This window comes from Arachis duranensis, chromosome 6, assembly GCF_000817695.3.
Source record: "Arachis duranensis cultivar V14167 chromosome 6, aradu.V14167.gnm2.J7QH, whole genome shotgun sequence".
In the NCBI taxonomy this organism is placed as follows: domain Eukaryota; kingdom Viridiplantae; phylum Streptophyta; class Magnoliopsida; order Fabales; family Fabaceae; genus Arachis; species Arachis duranensis.
Genome location: NC_029777.3, coordinates 98,577,515 through 98,590,427, shown reverse-complemented (window position 1 = coordinate 98,590,427; position 12,913 = coordinate 98,577,515). Strand labels below are relative to the sequence as shown.

The 12,913-nt window shown below is 34.7% G+C and overlaps 2 protein-coding genes across 2 annotated transcripts in view; one reads left to right on the top strand and one right to left on the bottom strand.

The window, feature by feature from the left end:
- LOC107495062 (protein ANTHESIS POMOTING FACTOR 1) overlaps positions 1 to 3,241 on the top strand; it is a 6,957-nt gene extending 3,716 nt beyond the window's left edge. The window contains exons 6-10 of the mRNA XM_016116129.3: positions 15 to 131; positions 208 to 345; positions 438 to 519; positions 2,549 to 2,598; positions 2,759 to 3,241. Of these exons, the coding sequence (XP_015971615.1) occupies positions 15 to 131; positions 208 to 345; positions 438 to 519; positions 2,549 to 2,598; positions 2,759 to 2,953 (582 nt within the window). The 3' untranslated portion in view covers positions 2,954 to 3,241. The remainder of the gene's footprint in view (positions 1 to 14; positions 132 to 207; positions 346 to 437; positions 520 to 2,548; positions 2,599 to 2,758) is intronic.
- A 1,135-nt stretch (positions 3,242 to 4,376) lies between these two features.
- On the bottom strand, positions 4,377 to 5,373 carry LOC107495055 (oleosin Ara h 10.0101). The gene has a single exon (XM_016116118.3). The coding sequence runs from the start codon at positions 5,242 to 5,244 to the stop codon at positions 4,735 to 4,737; it is 510 nt and encodes a 169-aa protein (XP_015971604.1). The 5' UTR covers positions 5,245 to 5,373; the 3' UTR covers positions 4,377 to 4,734.
- Between the last annotated feature and the right edge of the window lie 7,540 nt (positions 5,374 to 12,913).

The following is a 12,913-nucleotide window of genomic DNA, read 5'->3' as shown; positions in this document are numbered from 1 at the left end:
GTTATAGTTCTCAGGGAATCTTACATCTACGCGGTAGGCCTGCTGTTGCCTATGACCAACAGGGCCTGGTCTTTTCTGTAGCAATGGAAGGGGGAGCTATCAAATTGTTTGATTCACGTTCATATGATAAGGTGAATCTTTCTCTAGACTTAGATTTGCTTTCCGTGAATTAATTTCACAAGTTTGACATTTCCATTGGTATGGTAGGGTCCCTTCGACACTTTTTTGGTTGGCGGTGATACAGCTGAGGTTTGTGATATCAAATTCAGCAATGATGGCAAATCAATGCTTCTGACTACCACTAATAATAATATCTACGTTCTTGATGCATATGGAGGAGAAAAGGTTTCTTTCTCTGATAATGAAGTCTTCTGAATTATTTATTCAATGCCTTTGTTCGAAATATGCCGAAGCTGATTGCTTTTTAACTTGTACAGCGCTGTGGGTTTAGTTTGGAACCATCTCCTGGTACCACAGTAGAGGCTACATTTACCCCAGATGGGAAGTATGCTGTGGCAGGTACACCATTAGCGTAAAATTTGGCTTTTTACCTTTTATTCTTACCGTATGTCATTTCCTAGCTTATATTTTTAGCTTTTGATATGCACAAAACCCATTGGAACCTTATTATTGTGGTGAACTACTGATATGCTTTGGGCTTTTACTAGTAGTACCAGAATTCAACTCAATTATAGATATTAGTGAAGTATTAGTGCTGAGTAATTGTCTTCTTTGTTAGAAATAAAGAAAATATCTCCTTTCATCTCTTTTACTTCTTAAAATACCATATCATATCTCACATAGTAACATAGAATATTAACAAATATCCCACATGATCTCTTGGTGTTGGTTCTTTATTCCATTTCACAATTTCTTTCCATCATCTTGACCTGGTATTGGAATAAACCGTCCTGTATGACATGTACCATGACTAATCCTGCTGCAAGTTCCCAAAATTTCAAACTGTATTGTTCAATATACTCAATTCAAGATATCGGAACCTATCTTCTTCAACCAGCCGCCGCACTTTCCCTCTAATGTATCTTTTTGTTGCTGGTCAGTGATATTTTGTTATAATAATTTTCACTAAATTAAGTCAGTGATTGAGTCAGAATCAGAGATGAGGAACATTTCATGCAATTCTGGTTATTTGTTCAACCAAAGTGCCAAAGGATAAAAGTATCTGTCTTTTTAATTAAATTAAATTAAATTAATTTTTAAAAAAAAACTGTATGGTCTAGTGAAATGGGTAGAATATATAACTAAGAAGTAAAGGAATGGTCGGGATTAACTACGTAATTAGTAGCTAAATAGCTGATTAACTATGTAATTAGTAGCTAAATGGCTATGGCATTTTCTTCTAGAACCTTAGTCTATGGCAAGTGATGCCTTTGCGTCCTATCACAAATAATGTTTACAACTTTACATGCATTCCATTGAAATTATAAGCCTTCTTGATGGTTTCATCAATAGTCTTTCTTGATCTCCTTCCAATTCTTTGGCTCTACCTATCGGGCTATCCATCATTCGATTTACTTCTCTGCCTATTTCTGCATTGTTTTTGATGATGGACATAAGGTATTTCTTTGTGTAACTAATGGGATGGTATAATATCCTACTCTCAGCTGTATAACTAAGAATTTGGATGTCATTTGCTAAATTTACATTGCATGCTTGTAAAACTTGTCTTTGAACTTCTGATATATTTTCTCTGTTGAGTCCCCAACTAGGATTAATGTCATTTGGAAAAATGTAGGGAAGACTTGCATTATTGCATTAGTTCATGAATATATACAGTAACCATTCTAGATCATGTTCAAAAGATAGAGGCTCAAGTGGATCCTTGATATAGTCCTATAGGGAAGGCTTCAATAGCCTCATGTTTCGTTCAAACAATTGTTATAACTCCGTAAAAGACATATCTTGGATTGCCAGAATATAGGCAATAGGAACTCCTTTAATCTTCAAAGCCTTCCACAGTATCCTTATTTGGGTCCCTACGTTATACTTATTAACAATCCCAAAACCATATGCAAGTGTTTTTTATGAGGTCATGTTATTGTTATCCATCATGCTTGTCTGTTTCAAAAGTTATGCTTATAGTAAAACCAAATCTGTAGTACAGTATTGAGTATTGATTGTTCTTTGAATGAAATTATAGGAGTTGATGATCTGTATAAGTTGGAGTTTAATCCTAAGTTGACATGGATTTAATGTGATAGTTTGATTGTATTTTAATATCACGATCTACTGTAAGGTAACCAGTTGGTAACTTTTATTCTTTCAAATTTCGGGTGTCCTGTATGCAATACAGCAACAGTAATCAAATTTTGTTTTTCTTTAGGCCTTTTTTGCTTTTTTCATTTTATATTACAACATCTAATAAGACCACCTGTGAAGGTAGGCATTGATGATTCATTCTTGTAGTGGTGTTTGTGTTTTAACTCTTCTGCTTGACTGCTTGAATCTTTCATCGTTTTCTTCATTCATATTAATATATAATCACTAATGATGGACATAAAATATGCTGAATTTTACAAATCTTAAGGATCCGGAGGTGGAACCATGCATGCTTGGAATATTGAGACCAGAAATGAGGTAATCATCCCTTTTGGGTTCGCACTACTCTTCAATTTTTAATAGTAATGTGATTCTATAGTTGAATATGTCATAACTAAATAATAAGATCCATGATTGGTTGGAGTAACAATTTTTCCTTCTGGTATATGACTAGACTAGCCTGTGGTTCTTTATGCAGGTTGCATGTTGGAGCAGCCACATTGGCGTACCTTCGTGCTTGAAATGGGCCCCTCGCAGGGCTATGTTTGCTGCAGCCTCTTCTGTTCTTACCTTTTGGATACCTAATAATAATGGTAATGGTTCAAATCCGAGAGCTGAGTATGGTGGAACTGACGCTGAACCTGGACCTCAGTCCCAACCATTCGTTCATTGACAACTGAGTTTTCTCTAAAAGCTACAGTTTCGATGCACGAAGAAATCAGTCAAAGCATTTTCTTGGCCAACTTCGCAGATTTGTTCGGTAACAGAATTATGGGAATGTTTTCAATTGTAAATTCCTTAGTAGAATGTTCTTTTTAGGGAAAAAGCACACTTGATACTCCTGAGGTTATTTTGTAATTTTGTTTCAATATCACTCCAACCAAATGTTTTCAAATGAATTCAGCTTAATCATTCTGTTAAAAATTGACAGATGATGGTTAGTTTGTCTTTTTCCCACAAATTTTCATTGTTACCCCATGTCAACCTCTATCCCTTCACCACCTTACTTCTACACCACAACCATCTCTCTTGCTGCCAACACTACCGCCACCCCAACTCCGCACACAACCCTTCAATCTCCCACCAATCATAAACAACCTGACACAACCACCACTACCATCAACGCAACTATAATAGAACCCTATTGGTTTGTGAAGTCGGAACATCATTACGGGTTGAACCCTATTTGTAGCAAAGACGATGATGTTAGTGTTCTTTCTTTGATTTTCTTTGAAGAGTTTCTTGAATTTTGGGTTGATTTTGTTTGGTAATTTGATGGTGGTGGAGGCTTGTGGTGATGGGGGTGGTTGTTTGTGGTGTTGGTGGTGGAGGAGGAGAGATTGAAGGAAGGGAAGAAGAGAAATGTATTGGACGATGAAGAGGTGGGAATGTCGAAACAATGCCAAATTTAGAGGAAAATAATGACTTTTGAAATATAATGAGTAAGAATAATGGAGAAGAGAAGATAATTTTGCTGCATTTGAATGAACAACGACTATACGTTCATCAGTAGTCATTTACCCATGCTTGGTATGCAAATACATTACATTTAATATATAAATTTATTTTTGTCAGTTTAAATTCTAAATCTTAATTAAAATTTAGTTTTGTCATTTTAATAAAAAAGGCCCATTGCTCACCTCAGGGGAGAGTTAGTTTTGCACCATGAACTTATTGATCATTGGGCGTTTTTATTTAACCAAGTAGTGCTCTGATAAAATCTGAACTGTCCGGAGAAGTTAAAAAGTGCTTTGATAAAATCTTAACTATCATGGAAAAAATGTGCTTTGATAAAATTATGTTAGATGTATATAAAAAATATAATAAAATAATTAAACATCACCACGTATGTTAAGTGGACGTTGCTTTTGTTGATCAAATCGACTACTGTTTATCTATTATGATAGACTTTTCAAATAATACTCGCTCCAATTTAAGAAAGAGTGAATGAAATTTTGGAGTTCCCCTTATTCATTCGTTTATATTATGTGCCTATGTATGCTATGTATGTGTTGAGTATGATCCTTATCAAATATCATAAAGAAGACGGAAAATGCACCAGTGTTAAATTACCATTTTATAACGATTTTCCGGTATTGAAAGTCTGAAACATGAACACTTCTTCATTATTGCACTTGACAGAAAACACTCGCATTGAAATTAAACAATTGAAGTGAACCAAACCTACATGCATACTGACACACAAACAAAGCTGGTAGCAGCACCTCTTTATGACAAACAAACCACTTCTCTGACCAAAAAAAAAAGAAAAATCACTTCTCTCATTAAAAAAGCAAATCAACAAGAACATAAACAAACCAAACCGCTACCTACAAGATCATAGAAAGACACAAAATGCTCACAACTTCAACTACAAGGAGAACATAATTTATTTGCGTATCACCATCAAAACCCATAGACCCCTTTCATCCTTAAGCTTAAACCACTATTCTATCAAGTTCTCTTTGAATCCTGAGCCTTGGTCTGTATCTCTTGCCCAACTTCCTTGGTCTTCTGTCCTACATCCTTCGTCTTCTGTCCAACGTAACCGGCCACGTCAGCCATGCGGTGCTTTGCCATTTCCAGCTGCTCCGGCACCGATCCGTGGGTCTGCCGGATGTAATTCATGACCCACGAGAACGAAGACAGCCCCGTCAGCCCACATGCACCTGACGTCAAGAACCCCGCCACCGAGAGCCCAACGACAATGATGGCCGGAACTATGACAGGGCTGAAGAGGATGAAAAGCGGGGTGGTCACCGCCAGCCCAAGCAGGGTTCCGGCAAGGGCAAGCCCCGCGAACAATAGCAACGTGCCGCCGATAGGGAGTCCAGTGATGACGGCGATAACCTTAGATGTTGACGGGCCTCTGTCGGGATAGCGGTTAGTTCCAGCAGCGGTGTCGCCGAAACGGCCAGCTGTGGTGTGGACTTGGACAGTGTGTGGTTGGGTACGGTCAGTCATGGCTGATGGTTGCAGGAAGCTCCCTTTTCTTCCTTATGTTTGTTTTACTCTGAATGAAGCAGGTTTGAGGGAGAAGAGGTAAAGAGAAGGAAAGATATTTAATTTGGTTTGTGTATGCATGTGACGTGGAGAGTGTGAGAGTATGTGTTTCTTATAGAAAAGTTGGGTTGCAAGGTGGGTGACACGTAGGTGCGAGTTGTTGAGTAAGGGCTTTGCATGGTTAACAGGTTTCAGGGTGAAGTGGCCTCAGTCAATTGCAAAAGAGTACAAAACTACAAACTTACAAAGTAGTGATTCATTCACATGAATGCATGGCTACATACTTGAGATCAGGCTTCGGTTTGGGGTGCCATTTTCTCGAGGTTTACGCCAATACAACTAATATAAGTATAGTTGTTCTCTTCTTTTGTAAATAATTTAATTAATTCAAACTTATCACGTTTTAATTTATTATTTATAAAAATACAATAAAAAATAATATGCTTTGTATATTTAACAATCTTAAATAATTTTATAATTATGTGTGTATGTAAGGTTATATGTTATTCTTATCAATTAAAAGTATAAAATATACAATTTATGTATTAATATAAATAATCATAATTGAGAGAGATTAATTAGAAATCCATGAGTTTGAACTTACTTAAATTTAAATTTTACTCATTTAATATATTAAATTACTCTTTTATTTTAATATATGATAACAATAAAAAAGTTTTGTAATCCACAAATTTAACTTAACAAAATACATAAATTCAGTTATAATTTTAGTCTTTATTATTTTATTTTATTTTATTTTTATTTATTTTTATTTTATTTTTATCTTTCATAGATCAATATTTTATATATATTTAATTTTATCTTCATAATTTACAATTTAATCAATCAAAAAATATAAAATACAATATTTTTTATATTTTTTTTATTCTTTTATAATTTTATCATAATATATAAATTTAAGTTTTGACTTACTACAAGAAAATAGTAGTGGAGATTTTTTATGAGAGTGAGCTATTGCAAAAAAAGATGGTTGACATATGTTGTAATAGAAGAGTGTTAGGCAAACAATAACCATCTTAAACAACATGAATAACTATCAATCAAATAAAAATATATTATACTTTTAAATTAACTATTTAAATTTTAATATTAAAATAATTATCCGTATACCTAATAAAATAAATATTTGATATATTTATTATTCACATTATGTAATATTTTTATTGTTTATCTATACTTTTCCGTTGTGATATTGATTTGAGGTCGCATGCTTAGAATTATGACGGTAAAAAGTCGAATAGACCATGGAAAGATATCATTTGTACGAAAAATATAAATAAAGGTAAACAATGTATGTAGGCGATGATAAAAAAAAATAAAGTTTTAAAAGGATGTCTGGGTGGGAGACAAAACTGTAGACAAAAAATTATTTAGATAAAAAAATCTAAGATGTCAGTATTTTTATTATAACTTGGTCAATATTTAATTATTAAAAGAAAAATAATTAATTTTATACTATTAAATGTCATTTTACACTATTAAAAATATTGATGATAGTTAATTAATAGCTAAATATCACAAATTTTACTTGCTCTTTAGTACTCCTCTATTTAGATTGTTTAAAAACTCTTATTAAAAAATAGTACAGTTGGTAACTGTAATGCGTGGACAAGTTTTTCATGGATTTGGGATTTTTATTATGTTTTTGCTGATCTAAACAGATTTGCCATTAGAGACTATATCATAAACAATGAAGACCAAGTAATAGGCTTTATCGGTGATCTAAAAATAAAAATGTCAAATGATGAGGACATAACAACTGAAATTCAGAAAGCAATGCAATTCATGTTGGAGGAAGTAAACATGACAATTATTGTTGATACCAAAAGTGTAGTGGAATGGATTGAAGGAATGCATGAAACATGATATTAGGATCAAATATTTTTATGAAATAGAGCAAAAAACTTGAGTGTCATATTTCAAAAAGTGAGTATTGAATCAAGGGTTGAAGGACAATTTAAAGAAAGCAGAACTTGGATTAAAATAATTGGTAAGGACAAATGGTAGCAGTTGGTCCCAGTGGAAAGCATGAATGATGTGGAAGATATTGATGGCATCAACATGTGCACAAGAGATGTGCATGGATCTAGTAGTAGCAAGAGGGCTTTACAAAATGAAGGTGAAGAAGAATTGCATCATGAAGCATGACTTTGCAAACAGGAGGGCAACGGCAAATGGTAGAGTATTTTAATAAATATCCTAGGAATGATGCGTATGTGGTTGTGAAGGGAAGCTTTGTGGTAGAAAAGAGAAAATGTTGAGATAAGTCTCAATGTAGTTCCGAAGTTGTACTTAATTTTTGTAGTAGTTTCTGAACTTAAAAGTTATCCATATTCATCCCTGAAGTTGCATTCCGAAACTCAAACTTGTCCTTCCGGCAATTTCTGTCCACCTGGCACTACCGGAAAGCTGAGTTGGCAGGCTTCGTGACACGTGGACATTACAATGGCTAGCTGATGTGGCAGAGTAAACTGTTTTGAATCAATTTGGTCCCTCAAATCAAGTTAAAACCCTAATCCCCAATTTTGAAGTCCACAGTGCTCTGTCTTCTCTTCTCTTTGGTTCTCTGGTTTTGTCTTCCCCATCTTTGAAGCCCTACTGTTATGGCAAGCGCAAGCAATGCAGCTAGGAACACGAACAACCCACAATCATTTGGAAGCATCATGAGGAGAATGAATAGAAACAGAGAATCGCGTTTGCCATGGCTGCGGGTCGAGACCAGTGCTGCGGTGGTCAGTGACGGATTCTAATCCAGGAAAACCGTTCTTGGGTTGCCTAAACTACAATGTAAGTATTATTGTTGTTGATTGCTGTATTTACGGATATAAAAAGGATGGATATTTGGTTAGAACTTAGAAATCCAATTGCATATTTGAATGTAGTTGCTTTACTCTGTTGGCATTTCAGTTTCTTTTAATTAGTAATTTAGCTTTTTAGTACTGTTTTATGCTTGAATAAGGAGTTATGGTGTATATTTTTAAAGAGAGTTTGTAGTATGTTGTGTGCAACTGCAACTATTCATTTTGGTCCTGTCCAGGGTGAAGATTTTATTCTGTGGAAATTAGGCTCACTAGTGCACTTGCTGATGAAGTTTTACTATTGCTATTTTATGAAGTTGTGGGTGAGCATGTGCCTTGTTTATTCGTTGTGTTTATTCTGCAATGACACTTTGTAGGATAGAATTTTGAATATGTTAATGCAGGAACTATTTAAGAGAGTAGTGCAATGGGTTTTTGCAATTTGAATAGACAGTTATCTTAATTTTAAGGACACAATTATCTTAATTTTAAGGCATCATTTGTGGTTGTATAGCTTGCTTGTTTTTGTTGAACTTTGACCTTGCATGATCATACTAAAACTAAAGATCTTTTGAGATTTGAAATTTCTTGTAGCTCACCAATTTTTTGTACCTCATTCGGGATATCCATATTAATCTTCTTAAACGAACTTAATGTGTCATGTTAATGGATTCTGAATTTGACTGATTTACCTAACTCCTTTTTTTATATTGGGTTGGTTTAGTTAAACATGTAATACGTCGTTGATGTCTTGCATACATATGGTACAATAAAATTACATTCAGATATTTTTGTGTTAATGTTAATTATAAAGTAAGTTTTGCAATTGCCAATCAAGTTAACTTAGTTATTGGAATAGTCAAGCTGTTTGATGAATTTCGTTTGGACTAGTAGATTAGTTGTTAGAAAGGGAATGTAAATTTTAATGGTTTGATCCATCAAGATTCAAGTGAGTGTCTAGAAAACTACTGTCCTTAATTACATCAAAATAATGTTCTTGATGTAACACTTTCTCAGCACACTGTTCAGTTTTATTCTATGAAATCCTATGCTTATGTCTATGTACTGAAATTTAGATCAGTTGTCTATTCGGTGAGGTGCAGTTCTCGAGTAATTGTTGTAGCTCAATCCACTCAGGTATACTTTCTCTTTTATTTTTGTTTATCAATCGCCTTTAATACCTACTTTCTTGAAATAACTAATGGAGTCATTGTTTCACAAATACACTGTTTTCAATACCTTCAATAGGTTACTGTTTATATATGCCGAATTATTCCTAGGTTGATGGTGGTTATACATGCTGCATAATGTCCTGTTTGTATGTAACAGTGCTGTTTAGAGACTAGTCTGATGTCACTTACATAAGTTTAGGGACTAGTTTGATGTCACTTATAAAAGTGTAGAGACTATTTTGGTACTCGAAAACAAGTGTCTGACAGCTTTTTATAAAAGTGAAGGAATAAAAAAGTTGGGTCCCGATGTGGTCTGGTGACCTAGACTATGAGAAGTTCAAAGTTCATGGTTGGCCAACTAACATGGTTGTCGAAGTTCATGATGTGGTCCCTCTAAAAAGAAAGTTCTCCAAGTAGGATGAAAAAATAACTTCAGGGAGTAGCAATCCACCACGAAGCAGTCAACCAGCAAGGAATCCCCCATCTAACCCTATGCAAGGTGCAACACAGGGGAATGCTACAAGGCTTGCAAACTTCATGAAGTTTGTGTCCACCCCTGGATTCAAGGCGGGTGGAACAAAAAATGAAGATTAGGATGATTATGTTTAGGGACAGGGGACACATGGTGTCTTTGTGTATCTATTTTGCTGAAGTCTTTTACCATGTATGCTTTCTTAAATGTTGTCTTAGTGTTGATGATTTTAGTATCTGAAACTTATGAGGTCAAAATATTAACAACTTTGATATACTTGGTGTTTTGGCTCTATAATGCCTTTTTTGGATGAAACATTACCAATATGAATTATGACTTTCTTGAATTGAGTTTTGTTAGCTTTTTGGTTATATTTTGTCCTGTGTTACAGAATTAAGAATAATTCAGACCCTGTCCATTTCCATTTCATTGATCAGAAGTGCAAGAACAGAAGTATGCATATAATCAAACATTTTAGTTTGCATTTCTTTTAAACAAAAGGACAGGAACAAGTATATGAACAACATATGCATATAATATGCATGTCATTTATTTTTGGCTAGATACAGTTGACCCTGTTGTCTATCCAACTTTAATACAAGAACACCAACTACAATCAGCAGCATGAACATAAACATCAAAATCTCCCCCATTTTTAGAACCCTAATTTCAGCCTCTAATCTACCAAATTTCCAAGCAATCTTCATCTTCTATTCTTCATTGTCAACTGAATGCCTTGTTCTATCATCACATACTATGACATCTTCTTCCAAAACTTTATCAACCCACAAAAACAATCCACACCATTTCTTACCCACAGTATGCACAGCCAAGAAAATTCAGTCAGCAAATTTTATATCCATAAATATAGCAATCAACAACAATAATACTTATATTGTAGTTTGGGCAACCTAAGAACGGTCTTCCTGGATTAGAATTCGTCTCTGACCACCACAGCACTGGTCTCGACCCGCAGCCATGGTAAACGCAATTCTCTGTTTCTATTCATTCTCCTCATGATGCTACCAAATGATTGTGGGTTGTTCGAACTCCCAGCTGCATTGCTCACGCTTTCCATAACAGTCGGGCTTCAAAGATGGGGAAGACAAGAACAGAGAACCACAGAGAAGAGAAGACATAATGTTGTGGGCTTCAAAATTGGGGATTAAGGTTTTAACTTGATTTGAGGGACCAAATTGATTCCAAACAGTTTACTCTGCCACATCAGCTAGCCGTTGTAATGCCTACGTGTCACGAAGCCTGCCAACTCAACTTTTCAGTAGCACCACGTGGGCAGAAATTGTCAGAAGGACAAGTTTGAGTCCCGGAGTGCAACTTTAGGGATGAATATGGGTAACTTTTAAGTTCAGGGACTACTATGGGGCTCAAGTGCAACTTCAGGGACTACATTGAGTCTTAACTCGAAAAGGTTCAGGCTAATAAAGGCTTGACTCAGACATATAGAATAGAATACGAGGAAGCCTTTGCTCCGATAGCCAAGATGAAGTCTGTTCATCTCTTGCTTTCTATTGTTGCGAATCGAGATTGGCCTCTATTGTAGGCTTTTGTTGTATATTTAGGTGGTTGAGATTTTGTGGTGTGTTATTTGTTCACAAAATTTGTACTTTGTAGTTGGTCCTAGATGACAATACCGAATGACCGAATGGGATTAACTATGAATAAAAAAAATTTACTGTCTTTTTTAGGTCTAGACTAGTAAGAATGATCTAAAAAAACAAATTACTAATGAATTTTTATTTTATGGACAAATAATGTCTGTCAGTAAAAACTTTGTCAAAAATGTTTTACTGATAGATTTTCTTTTTTGTTGGTATTTTATCGACTAATTTTTCTTTAGTAATTAACTTCATTCTTTTTTGGCAAAAAGCATCAACTTTTTCGATAGATTTTTCTTCGATAACTTACCAACAGATTTTTTTATGTTAATGATCATCTTTTTTATTGACGAAATTTTCTTTGGTAATTGGCTTATAGAGTTGGTCAAAATCATTAAATTTTCTGACAAGCATTCCTTCTGTAATGAACTTCCATTTTACTGATAGATTTTTCATAAAATATGCCCCATAAAAGCATTATTGATTGATGAATAATCTATAGTTAAAGTCCACAATGGAGAAATCCACCCGAGATCGACGCTCAATTCTCCCTTACTTTTTGTTGTTAGTTTTTTTTTTCAATTTTGTCCCATGACCTATCCAACTCCTTTATGTCGATAAGGAGTAGTTATTCGAGGGTTTTATCTACACCATCATAGATATTTGCTAATATATATTTGGCTAAATCACTTATTTGTCAAGTTGTCCTCTACCTAAAAGCCTTTCAAAAAAAGTTTTCATTATCTTTATGGATAATGGCTGCCCATCAAAATAGAAAAATAATATCCTAACGAACTTAACAAATTAAAATTTAAATTAAATGATGAAATCATAAATACTTTTAATAAACTCACAAGTACGTACAAATAAAATTCTATGATGAATGATCTAAAAATTAGTTTTAACAAAGACATGAAATAAATTAACATGACTAGATCTTGTCTGTGAATATAGAGTATAACAAATCTAAGAACTCAATAATGCAGACCATTACCCTCTTAGATAATAAAGGCACACAATATACTTAGTACCAGTATTAAAATAGACTGTCACCGGGTCAAACCACTAAACTTTAAAAATTCGCCAAAATTGCGGGCCAAGGCAGCATGAGAGATGGCCCGGCGGTTCGTCAGTTTTTTTTAAGGTTATTTTAGTATTTTTTTTACAAATGATATAAATAGTAAATTAGGAAAAACTCTGAACACACTCACACAACCTCTGAACTCCCTGTCTCCATCTTCACTCTCGTCTTTCAAGCTTTCTTGGAATTTCAGAGCAATGGTGGCAGCCACGGCGATTCCCTCAAACAAACAGCAGCACGCTCTTCGTTCCTTTGCTCTACCTTTTGTTCATCGTCTCTGTCTCCCTCGGACTCTCGATGGTGCACTCCTCTCCTCTCCTTTGCCTCTCGTTGTCCCTATCTCCGTCAGACTCTCGGCGGTGTCTTGAAAGAGCCTAGCAACGGAAACAACACAAATATATAACACAAGAATAATATAGAACACTCACAACATAATATGGCAGCAACTATGAACAAGCTAATATAGCAAG